The sequence below is a fragment of the Ovis canadensis genome, chromosome 24 (genome assembly GCF_042477335.2).
Source record: "Ovis canadensis isolate MfBH-ARS-UI-01 breed Bighorn chromosome 24, ARS-UI_OviCan_v2, whole genome shotgun sequence".
In the NCBI taxonomy this organism is placed as follows: domain Eukaryota; kingdom Metazoa; phylum Chordata; class Mammalia; order Artiodactyla; family Bovidae; genus Ovis; species Ovis canadensis.
This window is the reverse complement of record NC_091268.1, coordinates 25,453,450-25,474,436: the sequence shown is the minus strand read 5'-3', so window position 1 is coordinate 25,474,436 and position 20,987 is coordinate 25,453,450. Positions and strand designations below refer to the sequence as shown.

Sequence of the window (20,987 nt, the reverse complement as noted above, 5' to 3'; positions counted from 1 at the left end):
CTTGCAGTAAAGGAAGAGCCCGTTATGGTTCATCTTAATGCAGTTGTGAATCTGCGGTGGTTGGGGTATGAGTAGTAGATACTGCTCAGCCAGGTAGAACCTCTGTATTCAAAGATGTGAAAATAAGCCTGCTTATCTGCAACCCCTGAGCACCCTTTACCTTCTTCCTGGGGTGAGGACCCAGCAGATTCAAGACCCAGAGGAGTGGCCAGTGTAGGAGGAAGCAGACGCCAGTGAGCCCAGCCCTGCTTGGCCCCCGTACAGCAGAAGGGAGTGTCCCCCCGGCTGATCCCCCCTCTCTCCATCTACCTCCCTTCCTCATGGCTCATGAGATTGAAGTTGCACGAGGGCTGGGCCTGCCTGGAAAAGAACACGCAGATGTCAAGGACCCTAGGACTTGGTCGGTAAAAGGAATGAGTTTGGACAATTGCATTTATGACACCAAGAAAAGAGGGGTCACGTATCAGAAGGACTCAATGAATAAATGTGGGTGATTGGGGATACTCAAATATTAATACCTCTTTCCAAATAGTGGGTTCTCAGTGAGGACCTATGAGGAAAAATCAGTTCTTAGGGGAGGAGAGAGGGGGCAAAAAAAAAACTTAGATATCACAGTGATGTGTGGCCCTCCAAAACTCAACCCTGCCCAACCAAGTCTTATTTCTTTGTATTTAATTTCTCTTGTTAGGTGGAAATTAAATTATATTCAAATTCGTTAATTGAATTTGAATTTAATTTATTTTTTTTTCCTTGAGGATGGGGGAGAGGAAAAGAGGGGAGGCAGCTGTTATGAAAGCAAGATTGGGAAGTCCTGCTCTGAACTGGGTTCAATGAATGAGCTACTCCCAGACTCACTTCTGTAGGCCCAGGAATAAATAGCGGTATAACCCTCCCTGACCATTTAAGAGAGTAACTTTCACCCACCCAGCAAATCACTGAGACTTGGAACAAGGGATGTTTTCAGTTAGGGACCCCCAGACTTCCAATAGGCATATTTGTGGATGAGAAAATGGGGGCCAGGTTGGTGCAGCTGGTCACGGGCCAGTTTCCAAGGTCAAGCCTGGTTCTTCTTGCTCCAGGAATGCATCTCTTCGTGCCTCAGAAATGCCTCCTTTTTATAACTAGTGGTCGCATTCAGCTACATAACATTCAGCCCCAGTGCAGCATGGAAAGGCAGGGCCCCCGGTTCAAGAAGTATTTGGAATTTCAGGATGGCGGCCGCATTCAACTGAGCTTGGCAGGCCCTTGTGCCCATAGGGTCCCGTGGGACTACATGGGTCGCGTGCCCGGGAGGCCAGCCCCAGTCACATTTTCCATGTTTAAAAAATGAGTTTGAAATGCCTCTCTCTGGATTTGGAAGGAGCTAAATAAAAGAGTCATTCTGAGATGGTGTGAAGAGAAATCTCCAGCCCTTAACATTTCCCTGATTCCTGTGGGGGCAGATGGAAGGTGGGTGGAGAGTCCCCTTCAATGTGTCCTTTTAAATGGACAGTCGAGAAAAGCCACTCTCAGGGGCTTAATAACAAAGTTAAACAACTGGGGAGGGAGGAGGGAGACCCCCTTGTTTGTGCCTTTATTCCCCCCACAAAGCTCCCCGTAACTATGGCAACCTGAGTTCTGCAGAGGCCTGTACCCAAGCCACCCGGGGGCAACCAAAGGATTCTCAAGGCTGTGCTTTTTTTGTGGCAGAACTGTGGCTTTGCTGTTTTGTTAAACTCAGAGTTGCTTTCCTGTGGTTTCCAGTTTGTCCCACATGTCTTCCATGGAGTTGTGCTCTGGAGCGATAAAGTGTTCTCTGGTGGCAGTGGAGGGTTGTCTGCATGTGTCTGTCTGTGTCTGTATGTCCGTCTGCCCTTAAGCGTTTCACATTGTCAGGGAGAGGAGAAGCGGATGGAGGCCAGTTGAACGACCACCCATTCTGGAAGGGTGGTTAAGTGGGTGGCTCGGTGGGCCTCCTGATCTTGGGGGAAATCAAATAAGAAATGGGGGATGGCGAGAGGGGGGCCAAGAAAAAAATGGAGACTCACTGAAGTGGCATTTCCTGGCCTGGGGCCTTGGGGAAGAAAGCAGGCTGTGGAATTTATTTAGAAAGCTTTTGAAGCAGCTGGTTATGTTTTTTCTTAAAAAAAAAACAAAACAAAACAAAACACACACAACCCATTCTAGGCTGTTGGCTCTTGTTCTTTGCAGAATTATGAGCGTGTTTATGTGGCTGTTTGATCCAAAAGCCATGTTCCCGAGAGACAGTGTCCTAAAGTTCCAGAAAATAGGACATGACTACAAGGAAGCTGATGACGCCTAATAAAAGGGGGCAAGGGTGGGAGGGTGTTCTTTTCCAGAACAGCAACCCAGGGCCTTCCTTCCTTGAGATGTCTTGGAAAGAACCCCGCCTCCCCCCAGCTTTCTCCCTCCTGCATGTTCTCCCTCAACAGCACAGTTCACAATTCCCAGCCGAGTTTCTTCCCTTTTGGAGGAGAGAGGCGATCACTCAGTTATGTCCGACTCGTTGCTACCCCATAGACTGTAGCCCACCGGGCTTCGCTGTCCATGGAATTTTCCAGGCAAGAATACCGGAGTGGGTTGCCATTTCCTTCTCCAGGGGATCTTCCTGACCCAGGGACTGAACCCAGGTCTCCTGCATCGCAGGCAGAGTCTGTATTGTTTGAGCCATCAGGGAAGCCCTTTCCCCTCGCAAAGCACTCTGCTTGCAGCTGTGGCCGAGTGTGCTGTTTTAGACTTTCTGGATCCCCCACCCCCACCCCCGAGATGCTTTCTGCCCTTGTGGTTTTTTAAATATGACTCATTTTTCATAATAAGTGGTGCGGGCAGCTCCGGGGGCTGCCTTTCCTGACACAGGAAGGGACAGTGAGTCCTTGATGGTCAGTACGGATGTAAATTACCTGGAAGCCCCAGGCGACTGTGTTCTCCCAGCTGGGTCTCCTCCAGCCTAGTCCACAGATAGGGGCTGGGGGCTGCGGCTGGTGGGGGACAGCCTAGAGGGGACATCAGCCGACTTCAGAGGTGAGCCTGGTAGAGACCTGTCCTGGGCTGAAGTCTGTGGCCAGCTTCCCCGCCCACTTATTCTGTTTCTGGGTAGCAGAGGAAATTGACACAGTTATGAACTTTAACCGCTTTTCACAGTCTGTCTCAGGTTTAAACCCTAAACCTGTTTTCGCAGAGATGTCCTGGTCCTTCTGGTTAACTCCTCCTGTACTGTAGACCCCCAGCCCCCCCCCCCCCCCCACACACAGGGGCCTTCAGAACTGTGTTTCTTGTTTCCCTTACAGACCTTCTGCTTCCTCTGCCCTGTCTAGGGTGACCTTTCTTCTAGAACCTTCCGTGGCTCCCATCGCTGTCCCATAGGACCAGAAAGAGAGCCACGTAGGCAATTCAGAATTGTTTAGTAGCCACATTTAAGAATCCACCTACAATGTGAGAGATCTGGGTTCAGTCCCTGGGTTGGGAAGGTCCCCTGGAGAAGGAAAAGGCAATTCACTCCAGTATTCTTGCCTGGAGAATTCCATGGACAGAGGAGCCTGGCGGGCTACAATCTACTGGGTGGCAAAGAGTTGGATATGACTGAGAGCGATGAACACAACCACATTTTGAAAAGTGAAAGGAAACAGGTGAAATGAACTTTAAAAAGCATGCACGCTAAATCGTGTATGACTGTTTGTGACCCCGTGGACTGTAGCCCACCAGGGTCCTGTGTCCATGGGATTTTCCAGGCAAGAATACTGGAGTGGGCTCCCATTTCCTGCTCTAGGGGATCTTCCCGATCAGTGATCGAACCCGAATCTCTTGCGTGTCCTGCATTGGCAGGTGGATTCTTTACCACCTGGGGAGCCCAAAATGAACTTTACCAACATATTAATTCTGGCTATCTAAAAATATCATTTTGATGTGGAGACATATAAAAAATTATGGCTGAGATATTCCACATGAACATTTTTTAAATGTTTTGACATCCAGGGTGTAGTTTTACATTTACGTCACATCCCAAATTGGATGCTAAAATTTTATCAGAAACATTTGATCTTGATTCAGAGCTCCTTCAGTTTGCTGTTAAAAAAGTAGATTCGCATACGCAAGGCATCCCAGACTTACATAAAAGTGTTCTGATGAATGGATTGTGTGTCCTTTTGTTGTTATTGTTGTTGTTCTGACTTCGCTGCATAGCTTCTGGGAATCTTAGTTCCCCAACTAGGGGTGAAAGCTGGGCTGTCAGCAGTGAAAGTGTAGAGAGTCCTAACTGCTGGACTTCCAGGGAGTTCCCCGTATCCTACTTCGATTTTCTTTTTTTAAGGTTTATTTAGTTTTTGGATGTTCTGGCTCTTCGTTGCTGTGTGCAGGCTTTCTCTAGCTGTGGCGAGCAAGGGCTGCTCTTCATGGCGTGCACGGGCTTCTCATTGCAGCAGCTTCTCTTGTTGTGGAGCACAGGCTGTAGGCGCGAGGGCTTCAGTAACTGCGGCTCCCAGACTCTAGAGCGCAGGCTCAGCAGTTGAGGCCGACGGGCGTACTTGCTCCGAGGCATGTGGGATCCTCCCAGATCAGGGATCGAACCTGTTTCTCCTGCGTTGGCAGGCTGATTCTTTACTACTGAGCCTCCAGGGAACACCACCACCACCCACCCCACTCCCATATTCTATCTTCAATTTAAATCACTTAAATATAATTTAGCCATTCTGTTCCTCGGTCACATTTCAAGTGTTCAGCCAGCCTTGTGTGGTTGCTGGCGACCGTAATGGACAGCCCAGATAGAGACCATTTCCCCCATTCCAGAAAGTTCCCTTGCACAGTCCAGGCTTATAGAATAAGGTCCAAACATCTCCATAGGACTTTCAAAATTTTCTAGAACCCAGCCCCGACCTGTCTGGCTTTACTGATTGATTTTTCTGCACGTTCATTTTCCCATGCCTCTCTTTCCACTTTGAAAGCCCTTTCATCTCTTCCCCCAGAGAAATCTCCTCTTTCGGGCTGGGCTGAAAGCAGAGTGTCCTTGAAGGAGTCTCCCCCTTTCCCTGCGGCAGAATGAATGGTTGCCTCTGCTTCCCACGGGTTCTAGAAGAAGAGGCAGGGTGCGTGGGAAGCAGCGCCGGGCCAGCCAAGCCCCCGGCCCGTGGCTCACCGCCCTCAGAGCTTGGGGCCTCGTTTCTCCTGAGACAGGTTTGAATGGATCTTCTAACGCAGCCTTAGCCCTTTCCCGCTGGAAAGCAGAACCAGACAAAGGACGGCACTGTGTCCTTCTCCAGCCGCCCCGGGGGCGGCCGAGTATGGGACCGCAGACAGGAACACGCCCCGGGTCCAGGCCATGTAATTCTAGGCAGGCATCAGCTCTGCGGGGAAAAAAAAAGACTTTTCTTTGCCCTCACAAAAGGAAATATGTGCTGATTCTCGTCTGTCAAAACGTGAACTGCTTGGTGTGTGTGTGCCTGTGTGTTTACTTTTTAAAAAAACTATAACATATTGGAGAAGGAAATGGCAACCCACTCCAGTATTCTTGCTTGGGAAATCCTATGGACCGAGGAGCTTGGCAGGCTGCAGTCCATGGGGTTGTAAGAGTCGGACACGACTTAGTGACTAAAACAACAGCAACAACATACCATATTAAAGAATATTTTTCCTATTACTTAGGTTATCATTTGTCATCAGATATATTAAAAGCTATAAATACTCCCCAGAATAAATTAATGAATGCATGATAAGAAGTAAAATAAAAACCTCTAACACATATACAAAGAAGGGCACATAATTGTACCACTCTAGTTTTCACCAAGTGGACATTTCCTATGTAACCACCCCAGATGAAGAAAGAGAACATGACTTACCCCCTTCCCCTGCTTCTAGACTCTACTTCCCCTTCCCAAATTAATCACTTTCTTGACTTCTAGCCCCAAGGTTCCTTTCTGGACTTCAGGTATCTAGCATTACATGGTCAGAGAAGGCAATGGCACCCCACTCCAGTACTCTTGCCTGAAAAATCCATGGATGGAGGAGCCTAGTAGGTTGCAGTCCATGGGGTTGCTAAGAGTCGGACACGACTTCACTTTCACTTTCACTTTTCACTTTCATGCATTGGAGAAGGAAATGGCAACCCACTCCGGTGTTCTTGCCTGGAGAATCCCAGGGACAGGGGAGCCTGGTGGGCTGCTGTCTATGGGGTCGCACAGAGTCGGACACGACTGAAGCGACTTAGCAGCAGCAGCAGCATTACATGGTATGCATTTCTTGGCATCTGGCTTGTTTTGCTCAGTATTCCATTTGCCATAGTTTGTAGTTGGGTTTTGAAGGCCTTTGTGTTTTCCATCCCCTGAAACACTGGTAAAAGTTGCAGCGGTTAATGAAAGAAAGCAACAAAAGAAAAAACATTAGCTGTGAAAGGTTGTGGTTAGGTGATGGTTTCAAGTGTGAAAAAGCTTCTGCTCACATTTGGCTGATGTTTGCCTTGGGGATTTTTTTCTCTCTCTCTCTTTTTTCCCCATAATTTTTTGTCTTTGTTGCAGCTCGGGATTTTCTCTAGTTGTGGCGATGGGGAGAGGGCGGTGGGCTACTCTCTAGTCGCGGTACATGGGCTTCTCATTGTGGTGGCTTCTCTTGTTGCAGAGCGCAGGCTCAGGGGCCTGCGGGCTTCAGTGGTTGCAGCACGCAAGGTCTAGAGCACAGGCTCAATAGTTGTGGTGCATGGGCCTTGTTGTTCCGAGGCATGTGGGATCTTCCTGTTTTAGGCAGATTCTTTACCACTGAGCCACCAGGGAAGCTCCTGCCCTGGGAAATTTCTAGGTTTGGGTGATTTTTCTCTTGTCATTATCTACCTTTTATTTATTTAAATGAAAATGCAAAGAATGTGCAATACCCAAGGCAATCTTTTTGTTTTCGGTTAGCATGTGGGATCTCAGTTCCCTGACCAGGGATTGAACACGTGCCCCCTGCAGCAGAAGTGCAGAGTCTTAACCCCTGGACCACCAGGGAAGTGCTCTACCTTTTAGCTTTACGTAGGGAATCTCTTGTTAAGGTGGTCCTTCCTGGGTCTGGAAGGGCTGATGGTCATTCCCTTTGTGGCTTTTGAACAAGGCTGGATACTGGTCATTTCCTGATCATCTGTTTATCAGGAAGGAAATGAAAGACTGAGCGTGGAAATGAAGAGAGTGGACGGGGGCGGGGATGTCCATGGAGTTGCTGATCTGGTGTCTTCTGGTTTTGCTTTAGGTAAAATGTCTGTTCCAGGATCCTACCAGGCGGCCGCTGGGCCCTCCTCGGTGCCAACCGCGCCCCCATCCTATGAAGAGACGGTGGCCGTCAACAGTTACTACCCCACGCCTCCAGCACCCACGCCTGGGCCGAACACGGGGCTCATGACGGGCCCGGATGGGAAGGGGATGAACCCACCTGCCTATTACACCCAGCCAGTGCCTGTCCCCAATGCCAATGCAAGTACGTACGTACAACTTCCTGGCCCCTTTCCCTTCCACTGCAGAGAGCACAGGTTTGATCCCTGGTCGGGGAACTAAGATCCCACATGCCACTTGGTGCAGCCAAAAAATAAATTAATTGGAATCCACCTGCAATGCAGGAGACCCAGGTTCGATCCCTGGGTGGGGAAGATCCCCTGGAGGAGAGAATGGCAACCCGCTCCAGTATTCTTGCCTGGAGAATTCCGGGGACAGAAGAGCCTAGTGGGCTACCATCCATGGGGTCATAGTCAGACATGAGCGACTACCACTTTCACTTTCAAATTGACAAAAATAATTTTTTTTTTTTAAAGGAGAGCCACCAAAGTGACTCTGCCGGAGTCTAGGCAGTCAGTCCAGCTCTCCCTGTTCTGAAATTTCACATCTGGTCTTGGGTTCCATGTCAGGGAGGCTCTTGGCTTTTCCATAATGTAAGGCATGGTTCGTGAGCTTTCCCAAGTTGGACATCAGCCAGTCCTCTGGTGTTCATCACAGGGGGATGACCAACTATCCCAGAAAAATGTAGGAATGGGAGCTTGATTTGGGAGGCTTTCGCCCTTGCTGCCGAGGTTTGTCTGGAGAACTCCTGCCCCGAGGCTAGGGCTGGAATAGGAAAAGGAGAGAATGCAGTGGTGAACGAGGAATGGGTAGGCTACAGCCCACCCCCAGCTCATCATGAGTGCAGGCCATTCCCCTGCCTTCCAGCACTTTCTTCATGACCTTTCCCTTTGTTACTTCCTGCTGCTCAGGTATGTTGCTGATTCAGTGTCATAAGCAGCTCAGAGAGTGGATCCAGGCATCAGGCTGCCTGGGTTCGTCAGCCTCCTTGGGCCTCAGTTTTCTCCATCTGTAAAATGGGGCTCATCAAGTACCTACAACTGAGGACTGTTAAGGGTAAATAAATCTCTATGAATAATCCTGGGATAAACACAAACTGTCATTGGGGGCCTTCCCTCATGGTCCAGTGCTTAAGATTCTGTGCTCCCAGTACCGGGGATTCAGTTTTGATTCCTGGTCAGGGAACTAAGATCTCACATGTTGCATTGCCAAAAGATAAAAAAAAGTCGGGGTGAAGTGACTTTGCTCCAAATAGAAGATGACAAGGCTTTAGACTATTTTATAGATCCTACTCTGATCAATAAGTAACTCATTCTTGCAGCCCCAAAAAACTTACTAAAATTTAAATTAGTGCTAAATTGTGCTTTAATACTGCTCCTCTGCCAACAAAGGTCCGTCCAGTCAAGGCTATGGTTTTTCCAGTGGTCATGTAGGGATGTGAGATTTGGACTGTGAAGAAATCTGAGCACCAAATAATTGATGCTTGTGAACTGTGGTGTTGGAGAAGACTCTTGAGAGTCCCTTGGACTGCAAGGAGATCCAACCAGTCCATTTTAAAGGAGATCAGTCCTGGGTGTTCTTTGGAAGGACTGATGCTGAAGCTGAAACTCCAATATTTTGGCCACCTCATGCGAAGAACTGACTCATTGGAAAAGACCCTGATGCTGGGAGGGATTGGGGGCACAAGGAGAAGGGGACGACAGGATGAGATGGCTGGATGGCATCACCGACTCGATGGACATGAGTTTGGGTGAACTCCGGGAGTTGGTGATGGACAGGGAGGCCTGGCATGCTGCGATTCATGGGGTTGCAAAGAGTCGGACACGACTGAGCGACTGAGCTGAACTGAACTGAACAGCTCCTCTGCAGGGGATGGTGTGTGTGCAGGAGCTTTCTATTAATAGGTCTTTCTAGGAATAGTAAGTCTGGTTAGCTCTGGGTGGTAATGTCCCCTAATACAAAGATCACAGAAATGGCATTTCAACAACATAAAAAAGAACAGAAGGAAGTTACTTTGACAGAACTATGAGCTTCAACAACTTGGCCAAAAATCAAAAAGAACACACTAAGCCCTGAGGGCCTTGTGATTTCCATCACCCTCGGTGCTCTTCTGATGCTTGTGGGTGTTGTCCACATCGTTTTCTCTTTTTAGCGTGATGTCACATACCCATTGCATGTATCAACATGGTCCTCCGACTTTAAAGAACTAGGTCAGTATTCCCTGGCTTGGGAAATGCCAGCCTTATCTCTGAACCTTGGAGCTAGTTAAGGAGCCCATGTGAAATGAAGGCTTGTGTATGGAGGATTCACTGTGTACCAGCACTGGATGAGGTTCTTTACCATCTTTGTCCCATTTAATCCTAGCAACGGCTCTTATTACATTTTTTCAATAACAGCTTTATTGAGATAGAATTCCCATATCATAAAGTTCACTCTTTTAAAGTATACAGTTCAGTGGTTTTAGCATATTCACAGAGCTGTGCAACCGTCAGCACTCATTCCAAAATGTTTCCATCACCCCAGAAAGAAACCCCACTCCCACTAGCAGTCACCCCCTCAACCCCCCTTCTCCTAACCCCTGGCAACCACTAATCTATGGATGAAGAAAATTGAGGCCAAAACCCATCACATCACTGTTTCTGAAATTACCATGTGCAGACCACCTTCATAGAACCACTGAAAAGCTTAAAAATTGGTTTGGGGACCCTGCCCCAGACCTGCTGAATCAGACTGTCTTGAGGGCCGGGCCCAGGAACCTGCATTCTGTTAGCTCCCCACTTGAGTCCAGAGACAGTCGAGTTTGAAGCCTGGTGGAGCTGGGTCTAGTCTCCCCAGAAACAGAGTCCCCCCTACCCCATCTTGTGTGTGGAGCTTTCAAGAGCCCCTCAAATGAAAATTCTGAAAGTCTGCCACTGTTTTCTCTTTTTCCCTTTTTGTCATCTTTCTCCTTCTAACCCAGTCCCCAATTTATTTTGGTAAAATACACATAAACTTGATTGCCTGAAGCATTTCAGTGGCATTAAATATGTTCCTAGTTTTGTGCAATCCCTACCACCTCACATCCCTGGTACTCTTTACATTTTACAAAACAAACTCTATACCAATTGAATGGCTGCTCTAATCCCTCTTATCCCCCAGCCCTGGCACCTACCAGTACACTTTTTTTTTTTTTAATGAGGACCATTTAAAAAACCTTTATTGAATTCGTTACAATATTGCTTCTGTTTTATGTTTTGATTGTTTGGCCTCAAGGCATGTGAGATCTTCGTGCCCATGTGAGATCTTCGCTCCCTGACCAGGGATCGAACCTGCCCCCCCTGCATTGGAAGGCAAAGTCTTAACCACTGGACTGCCAGGGCCCCATTCTTTTTATCTCTGTGAATTCGGCTACTCTAGTTGGCTCCAATATGTGTACTCATACGGTATTGGTCTTTTTGTGACTGGCTTGTTTCACTTAGCCTGATGCCCTCAAGGTCCATCCACATTGTAAAATGCATCAGAATATCCTTCCTTTTTTAAGGCTGAGTAATATTCCATTGAATGAATGGACCACATTTTGTTCATCCAGTCATTCACGGACGGACATTTGGGTCACTTCTACGTCTTGGTTCTTGTGAACGGTGCTGCCCTGAACACAGATGTGCAGGTATCTGTCGAGACCCTGCCCCTCTTGGTTTGCACTTAACGGATGTCTCCCTCATTTCCTGATTGGCCGCTTTGTTCTGTCCCTCCCCTCAGTTGCCGTGCAGACAGTCTACGTGCAGCAGCCCGTCTCCTTTTATGACCGCCCAGTCCAGATGTGTTGCCCTTCCTGCAACAAGATGATTGTGACGCAGCTGTCCTACAATGCAGGCGCCCTCACCTGGCTCTCCTGTGGGAGCCTGTGCCTGCTGGGGTAAGTCTGGGGTCCACTCAGACACTGAGCGCTGCCGGATTCCTCTCCTCCAGGCTTTCTTCTCTGTTTCGGGGTGTGCCCTGTAGAATGTTGAGCTCGCATCTCTGGTCTCTCCCCACTGGATGCCAGTAGCTCCCCTGCCCCCGTTGTTACAACCCAGAAATTGTGCCCAGTTGAGGACTGCTGCCCTTGATCGTATCAGCACCTAGAGGTTGCTCTCCCGTCATTTGTTCTCAGACCACTCCGGGCATGTCGGGACAAGCGAGGTAGCTGGGTGCATCTGTGTAGGACGATACCCTTGGGGATTTCTTTTTCTTCTAGAATTTCATGACCTAAGTAATAATGTTTGTTTGATTCGGAGAGAAGCTTTAAACAATGTGTACATTAAAATACTTTATAGTCGTCTCTTCCAAACTTCTTATCCTTTTATGACCCCCAGTAGTTTTCTGTTATCGCCACAAGGGGAGTGTGTAAATATTTATGTCTGAACCAAGGGTATTATGTTGAAAGAGATAATACTTTCTGTTCTGGGAGAAATTTGAGGAAGCACCACATAATTTTTTTTCCCCCTCAAACAAAGGCAGGCAGCCTCCGTACTCTTGGTTGTGTGAGTCACTCGGCAAACCTCAGGCGCTCAGTTTTCTTCCTTGAAGGAAGCGGAGTTGGCATGTTTCTTTTCAGAAGCCTTGCTTGGCTGTTTCCTCATTTTCTGCTTGTGACCTAAGAAAGAAAAGGAGTGATAGTTCTCTTCCTAATTTCAAAGAGAGGCTCAAAGCCCCTAAGAGCTTAGTTGACTTCCTTGAGGACTTGCATACAGTGGGGAAGAAAGGATGCTGAAAATGGGACATAGAAGTTCATCATCTTTGGACATTCCTGTTGAAACTGACTTTATCTTTGAAATAAGGGGAGGACAAAATGGAGAAGTTTATCCCATGTCGGCCCCTGGCTTTCGAATGGAGGCAGCTTTTTCTGTCCCTTCCTTTTTCTTCCTTATGTGCAGTGGCGTGTTCTCAGGTCCTGCTTCTCTCTGCTGTGTGGCTGTGGGCAGGTGACTTCATCTCCTGTGCTCCGGTTTCCTCGCCTGGAAACTGAGAGTGCTAATGCCTCCCTTGGGGGCGGCGGGGTTTGTTGAGGATAAAGTTGGTGAGTGTGTGTGCATTGCCCCTTGGAGCCAGAGGTTAGGCTTATCTCTAAACGCTGCCCTTATGTGAACCCAGGTAAGCTTAGGCAATAGTAAATTCCATTTATGAGATTGTTTCCTCATCAGGTTATTTCCGGATCCTGCTTTATATAAATCAGCGCCTTCCTGTAAAATGCTGTTGTGTTTTTTTTTTAAACTGTGTTTTTGGCCAACTTTGGATATAAGGCTGTGGAGAGTCTTCTGACACCAGCCAGTGCTCCAGCACCAGGTGGGTGTCCAGTGATTCCATTCAGTTCAGACACTAATGACCTGGAGTCAGTACAGACCCCCACAGCTTAAAGGTTCAGTCCCATAGCCAGCCCCCCACTTCAGATGCCACTCAAAAGTCCTGGATCCCCGGGCCTTTGGACCAATCAGGGATCCTGCTAGTTGCTCCTCAGGTTTGATAATATGCTAGCATGGTTCACAGAACTCAGAATGGCACTTAACTTGCATTTACCGGTTTATTATACAGGAGATAAACGGACAGCCAGATGAGGGGGTAACAGGGCGAGGTCCAGATGGGTCCTGAGCGCTTCTGTCCCTGTGGAGCTGGGATGCAGCCACTTTCTGGGGACATAAATGTGTCCACCAACCCAGAAGCTCTCTAAATACAGTTGTTCAAGAGCTTTTATAACCTAGTCCTTGGCCCCTCACCCCTCAACCCCCATTCCACCCCAGAGGTCTGTGGTTGGGGCTGAGAGTTTTAAGCCTCCAGTGACTTGGTCTTTCTGGTGACCAGCCCATCCTGAGCCTGTTTGGGGACCGACCCCAGACACCCTCCTTAGCATATACACCGGTGTGATGGAAAGCGATTCCCTGTGAATATGAAGATGCAGCTCCGTCACTCAGGAAATTCCAAGAGTCCTGGAGCTCTGTGCCAGGAATCAGAGACAAAGACTGCGTGTTTTTCTTCTTGCACCTCAGGCTGTAGGGAGGCCCTTCCTGTGTGTGCCGATGATGGGCTTATGTAGGTTAAAGGACATAATTTGTGGGACTTTATTTGGTTGCTGCTGTGAGAAGCAGCTTCTCCATATGGAAAAACGATCAGTCCAAGACAAGAGTTGGCAAACTGCAGCCCAGGGGCCAAATCCAGCCCCTTGTAAGTTTTATTGGAACATGTCACGCCCTTTATGAACAGATTATCTGTGGCCGCTTTCATGCTTCAGCAACAGAATAAGACCCGTGTAGCCTGAAACACGTACTCCCTGGCCCTTTGTAAAAGAAGTTCGCCGATTGCAACCTAAGACTTTGAAAGATGCCCCAGTGACCGAAGAGTTGATAATATGCCCAGGATGGTCTGTCTGTTGTGACAGCCTTGGCGAGAGTTGGAGCTGCCATAACAAATTACCATAAACCCGATGGCTCCAGACGAAAGGAATTGTTTTCTCTCACCATTCGGGAAGGTTCCCAGGTGGCACTAGTGGTAAAGAACCCACCTGCCAATGCCAGCAGAGAAGGCAATGGCACCCCACTCCAGTATTCTTGCCTGGAAAATCCCATGGATGGAGGAGCCTGGAAGGCTGCAGTCCATGGGGTTGCTAAGAGTTGGACACGACTGAGTGACTTCACTCACCTTTCACTTTCATGCATTGGAGAAGGAGGTGGCAACCCACTCCAGTGTTCTTGCCTGGAGAACTCCAGGGATGAGGGAGCCTGGGGGGCTGCCGTCTCTGGGGTCACACAGAGTTGGATACGACTGAAATGACTTAGCAGCAGCAGCAGCCAATGCCAGAGATGTAAGAGACATGGGTTCGATCCCTGGATCAGGAGGATCCCCTAGAGGAGGGCATGGCAACCCGCTCCAGTATTTTTGCTTGGAGAATCCCATGGACAGAGGAGCCTGGTAGGCTACAGCCCTTAGGGTCTCATACAGTCGGACCTGACTGAAGGGACTTAGTGTTCTGGAAGCCAGAAGTCCAAAATCAAGACACCATGCTCCTTGGGAAGGCTCTAAGGGCAGAACCTATCCTTGCCTCTTCCAGCTTCTGGAAGTCCAGGTGTTCTTGGCTGTGGCTGTGTCTCTCTCGTCTCTGTCTCTGTCTTTCCATGGGGTTTGTCTCTCTCTCTCTATTTCTTTCTTCTTTTGAATATTTAGTATGACAGAGTTTTCTTATTAGTTAGTTAATTTTATTTTTGGCTGCACTGGGTCTTTGTTGCTGCACACAGGCTTTCCCTAGTTGCAGTGAGCGGGGGCTGCTACTTCGTTGTGACTCTCAGGCTTCTCCTTGTGGTGGCTTCTCTCTGCGGAGCACTGGCTCTAGGCACTTGGGCTTAGTCACCCCACGGCATATGGAAATCTTCGCCTGACCAGAGATGGAACCCGTGTCCCCTGCATTGGCAGGCAGATTCTTATCCACTGCATCACCAGGGAAGTCTCACCTCTCTGTATGTCTGTGTGTCCTCTTCTCTTATCAGGACCCCAGTCATTGAGTTTAAGGAGCCCACCCCACATAATTGGGGAAGATCCTATCTTGAGATCCTTAATTACATCTGCAAAGACCCGTTTTTCCAAATAAGATCACATTCATATGTTCCAGGGGTTAGGACTCTGACATATCTTCCCAGGGGGTTCAGTGGTAAGGAATTCCCCTGCCAATGCAAGGGACCCAGGAGACACGGGTTTGATCTCTGAGTCGGGAAGATCCCCTGGAGGAGGGCATGGCAACCCGCTCCAGTATTCTTGCCTGGACAGTCCCATGGCCAGAGAAACCTGGTGGGCTACAGTCCATGGGGTCGCAGAGTCGGACACAGCTTGAGCACGCACATATCTGTTTGATGGCTGCCATCCAGATCACAGTAACACGCTGTGTGTGTGGCCTTTTTGTTCCAGGTGCATCGCAGGCTGCTGCTTCATCCCTTTCTGTGTGGACGCCCTGCAGGACGTGGACCACCACTGTCCCAACTGCAAAGCTCTCCTGGGCACCTACAAGCGTTTGTAGGACTCGGCCAGACCTGAAGGGAGCCGTGTGCTGCAGGAAGGCCTCTCCGACTCTTCACCCAGCCCCTCTGCTCCTGGAGAAGGCTCTACCTTGGTGGTCTCGTGTCTCCAGGGGCTCCACCTTCGTGTCTTCTTTTGGGGGGGGAAAATATCGCAAAAATCACACACCTCCAAACCCCAGAAATGACTGCTCGGAGTCGTGCACAGACATGCAAAGACATTCTCCTTGAGTGCTGGGTCCAGGGTTTTCTGTCCCCCTCCTCCCCCCTGACCGTGACCCCAAGTCATTCCATCTTACTGAGATCGTTGTCCCGTCTGAGTATCTTCTGGTGATTCGCCACTGGCTGGCTTCTTTTCTTACTTCAGTGGGCCTTTCTGTCAGTGGTCTCCAAATCAGAAGCCCCAGACTGCCTTATTTTTGAAACTGTTCTGGCCCCAGTACGGCTGAACCAACCTTTAGTGCCTACCACCATAGCCATCTGTTTCCACTTCTGATGACAAAAACCTTATAGGCTAAGGGCTTGGCTCTCAGATTCTGTAGCTGCAGGCTTTTAAATAGCACATGAATTCACTTTAATTTCTTAATTTGTCTCTGAGTACAAGCAGGGGTTATTCACACCCACATAGCCATGAGGTCATAAACGCAGGCTAGAAATAGAAGGCTGGATCTTATCACTAATCTGCCTCCTTGGGACCAGATCCTCAGCCACTTTCCACGAAGGGCTTTTTTCTGGTAGAGTGATTGTTTTTTATATTAACACTTTTTGTGACCTTCTTTTGGTCTTAAACACCTTTGAGCATAATTTTGAAAGAAGAGACTTATGGAACCATTTTCTGTAACCATATGACTGGTATCATTTTCCTATTTACCAGCACACACTCACTTTTTTTTTTTTTTTTTGCCTTAACAGGAAAAGTAATGGATAATTTCATCCACTGTCTTTTCTTGGGTTTAGTGTGGTTCCTAGAAACCTCTATAATGGAACTCATTAAAGTTGGGCCCTTTTGGGGTTCCCAGTGGATGTTTGGAAAGACAAAGCACGTTTGAGCACGTCTGGGTACCATGGTGCTGAAAGGCGTGGGGACCCGACTGTTTCAAAGGCATCTGAAGTCTGGATTTTATTTTTCAGAAATACAGTTTGTATAACATCGGAAGACATGATTCCTAGGACTGAAGCAGCAAGCTAAAGTTCTCAGTTTGCTGCTGTGTCATCTTTGAAATCAAGACAAAGCCGGGCTCGAATTTCAAGAGTCCCCGTTTTGATAATGAATAGGCACAAGGAATGCATATGAATAATACTCTGTAGAAATCAAAACCTAGACATTGATCAAAAATCTGTATATTGGGTAAAAATTATAGTCATAACCCACTGATTCATTTAATGTTTTGAAACTTCCAGGAATTATTTTTACAATGACTATAGACATACTTCATAGTACTTTGTTCTCTGCTTTTCAAAAATAAAGTCTTTGGTTCACTCCGTGAACTATTTATCAATTCTTGCCATGTGAAGAAAGGTCTTATGTTGTGTTTCCAGCTGTTGTTACAAAGAGCCTTTATTTGTTCCATAATAGTACAAAGTCCTTCATGATAGAAAACTTCAGACTGGATGAATATCCTGCGATGTCAACATGACCGATGGTGAGTTGGGTGGATGGCTAGTGAGTCAGATTTGAACATGAGGTTGTTGGAACCCAGTAAACGTCATCAGTGGCAGCAAGCCGTAGCTTTCAAGTTTTAATAAGATGCACAGAAGGAAGCTGTTCTCATTCATGCTCTGAACAAAACATGCTTTGTTAATTGATTGGGGTAGATGTGAGATGCTAGAAGGAGGGCATTGTAACTTGCCAGGACTATGAATGTCATCCCCTCTTTTCCTACCTGGTGATAAAACTTCATTTTGGAAGGTGACGGTAAATCGTGTCATTGCCGTACGACTTTGTCAATTTAAACCCTAACTTCTGGTTTTGAAAAATTGCCACTCACGAGCGTGTATTTTTCTTTCTCTTGACAAAATTGAAGGCCGTGCATATTTAGCAGTTTTGCTCAGATGGTGGCATATAAATTGTCTCAAACTGTTATCCATTACATATGCAGAGTCTTCAAAATCTTCTAAACAAGAGCCCTATTTCAAGGACTGTAACATATATCGTCTGCAGAACTTGAAAAATAACATCGGATGCCTGGCGCTTGGAGTGTTCAGCAGACATTCCATTTTATTGTTCTAAGTAGAGGCTTATCTGTATATTTTTTACAAAGTGACTATTTTGTGCTGCCCTGTTTGTTGGGGACTTGGGAGTATGTTGGAAGCACTGCATCACATTCAATTATTGCAAGAGCTTTATTTTATATCTACTTGGACGTCAAAGAAGAATTTGTATGAATTTCAAACCCTGAATGGCTGTATATCTTGTTTGTATACTGTGAGTCCATCCAGGCCTTGTACATGCAAGTTTGGGTTTGTGTCCTATTAACAAAAAGAAATCAGTTTACTGCATCTGTTTTAGCCAGCTTAGAGCACGTGACTCATTCCTGGCCGACCACAGCATTACCCATGAAAATGTTTTCTCTGGGACAACTGGCTCCGCAGTTGCTACCGAGAACACTTCTATGGGGCCCTGAACTATTTATAAAATGTGGCTTCATACACTCACACACAAACTTGGCTTCGATTTTCTCCCCAGCGACAGCCTCTCGTGTTTGGGATATTAAAATCCTGCTTTGACTTTCTGCGCTCCAAGATCTCTGTGTAGGAGTAAGTGTAGACGTTGGAATTTTACTTACAAAATTCTGATTTGCATTTTGGATCCTATTAAAGTTATCTCCTGTATTTATGACTCAGATGTTGACAATGAGTCGTCTGTTTTTCATGGGCGCACGAGTGAATTGAAAGTAGATCCAGCAAGGGCGATGAAAGAGAGAAACCCGGAGGTTTCTTTCTTTTTTTTTTTCCTAAGTCTGAAGAATGTTAAAGAAACAAGAATCTAAGGCTTGGAAAGACTGGAAAAAAAAAAGAAAAAAGTTCATGGCCAAGTGTACAGTCGAGTGCATTTAACTGTTTTGTGGCTGTTCTCTGCAGTTTGAGGAAAAGTGTTCACACATGTAAATACCTTAAAAAAATTTTTTTTTACCCTTTCAGGTTATTTTTTTAGAGCAGTTTTAGGTTTGTAGTAAAATTGAGCTGAAGATACAGAGATTTCTCATGTACTCCCTGCCCCATGCATAGCCTCCCCCATTCTCAGCATCCCCCACACTTATTACAATTGATGAATCTACACTGATAACGTGATCATCATCCGGCGACCGTCTCGGGCATCAGGGTTCACTCTTGCTGTCGTACGTTCTGTGTGTTTGGACAAATGGTGGATGACATGTATCCACCATCTCAGTATTTTACAGAGTGTTTTTATAATACAGAGTATTTTACAGAGTGATTTTACTCCTAAAAACCGTTTCCTGTTCCTGCCTGCCTCCCCCAGCCCCTAGCCACTGTTCTTACTGGCTCTATAGCTTTGCCTCTCCCAGATTGTCGTAGAGCAAACATACACACGGGAATCAGCCTTCTCAGAGTGGCTTTTTTCACTTAAGAGTATGCACTTCAGGTTCTGTACGTCTTCCCATAGCTTGGCAGCTCGTTTCTGTATTATTCAGGTAATATCCCTTCTTTTTTTGTTGTTGTTGTTCGTTTGGTTGGATTTTGGGGCCGTGCCTCCACAGCCTGCAGGGTCCTAGTTCCCCAAGCAGGGATGGAACCCTCGCTCCTGGCAAGGGAAGCACGGAATCTTAACCACTGGATCATTTACCCAGGGAAGTCCCAGCACTTACGCTATTCTAACTGCCCTGTCTCAGTGATCTCCTCGTACCTGGTCTCTCAAGTGGGCAGACTCAGTGGAGCTCGTGTGCGCTGGATCTGTATCTTCAGAGAAAACAGGATTGTAAAACCTGTGTTTATATAGCTGTGTATATGAACAACTGTATAAACCTAAACCTGGGTTTAGGTTTAGCTGCTTGTTGCTCAAGAAGAACCCAACTGCCCACTGTGGATCGGGGCAAGAACTTTGAAAGGGGAGTTTCAGGGAGGCACAGGTCGGGGGCGGAGCTACATGCAGAACGGTAGTCCACTCCTACAATCAGCTTGAAACTGGTGGTGCGTGGCCTGATGAACATCATCTTGACTGCTTTAGGTGCAAAATTCCAGGGTCAGTTTGCTAGCGTTTGCTTGAGGCCAGTTCTCAGAATTTTGTAATTTGGAGCAGCTTATGTCATTGCTGCTGTCTGGTCATCCTGCAGTTAACTTCTTTCACCCGGTGGGGGTTTTAGGGTCTGCAAAACAGCTCAAAGGGTATGGCTCAGAATATTACCGATAGCCCTCGAGAAACTAAAGGCCCTTGACTTGTTTAATGGCTTCACTATTGCTATTTTGTCTTGCTCGACTCTTTCTTTGTGTCTGCATTTTCTCACTTCTCTGATTAAATTTATTCCAATTTATTCCTTGGGTAAAGTTTCTCTACAGACAAGAGGCAGGCAGAGGACACGGAGTGGTCTGTCCTGGGAAGATGCTCTGTTACGGGGTGGGTCACAGTGCCAAGAGAGTGCCAAGGGCAACATCTGGGAACCTCTAGCCTAGCACATCTGTGGTTTTCATGTACCATTTTTTAAAAAATGTTTTGTATTGGTGGTAGAGCCAGTTAACAATGTTGTGATAGTTTCAGGTGAACAGCAAAGGGGCTCAGCCGTATATATACATGTATCATCAATTGACTTCTGCTGTATCCGAGGTATTGTACAGCTTGGATGCCAGATAGCCCTGCCTGGAAAGCGTGAGCATGAATCCAGCACTGCCCTGCCTGCCAACACTTCCGTGGCTTTTTGTTGCTGTTGTTTCAAATTTATGTTTAATGGGAGGATAATTGCTTTACAGTGTTGTGTTGGTTGCTGTTGGCAGTAACTTGAATCAGCTGTAAGTATACATGTATCCCCTCCCTCTTGAACTTTTCTCCCAACCGCACATCCCACCCCTCTAGGACGTCGCAGAGCACCGAGCTGAGACCCCTGAGCTGTACAGTTGCTTCTTGATAGCTGTCTATTTCACACGTGGCGGTGTGCATATGTCCGTGTTGCTCTCTCAGTTCGTCACCTGCTTCTTCCCCCCCGCTGTGTTCGCAAGTCTCTCCTCTCTGTCTGTGTCTCTGTTCCTACCCTGCAAATAGGTTCTACAGTACCATTTTCCGGTGGCTTCTTTATTGTTTCCTTTAAGCTAAAATTAATGGAACATTTAGAAAAAATTTTACATTGGAGAACAGTTGCTTTACAGTTGGGTCACAATAGTTGTGTACAACACAATATAGTTGTGTACAACAGTCGTGTTAGCTTCCGGCATACAGCAAAGTGATTCAATTATACATATGCATATATCTGATCGGAAAAAGAATTAGAGCCTTTTCCCATATAGGCTCTTACAGAGTATTGAGTAGAGCTCCCTATACGATACAGTGGGTCTGTTGATGATCTGTTTCATGTATAGTAGTGTGTATATGTTAATCGAAACCTCAGTTGTGTAACATTAACGTGTATAATTCAGTGACACCTGCTGCAGGCACAGTGTTGGGCAACCCACCCCCTTTATATCGAGCTCCAAAGCATTTCTCTCTGTCCAACATAAAACCTCGTACCCATTAAGCAGT

General features: G+C 47.1%; 1 protein-coding gene across 4 annotated transcripts in view; it reads left to right on the top strand.

The window, feature by feature from the left end:
* LITAF (lipopolysaccharide induced TNF factor) overlaps nt 1-18,144 on the top strand; it is a 77,299-nt gene extending 59,155 nt beyond the window's left edge. For all 4 annotated transcript variants that reach the window (XM_069569969.1, XM_069569965.1, XM_069569966.1 and 1 more), the window contains 3 exons: nt 7,207-7,431; nt 11,025-11,181; nt 15,195-18,144. In XM_069569969.1, the coding sequence (XP_069426070.1) occupies nt 7,212-7,431; nt 11,025-11,181; nt 15,195-15,303 (486 nt within the window). In that variant the 5' untranslated portion in view covers nt 7,207-7,211 and the 3' untranslated portion in view covers nt 15,304-18,144. The remainder of the gene's footprint in view (nt 1-7,206; nt 7,432-11,024; nt 11,182-15,194) is intronic.
* The last annotated feature ends 2,843 nt before the right edge of the window (nt 18,145-20,987 follow it).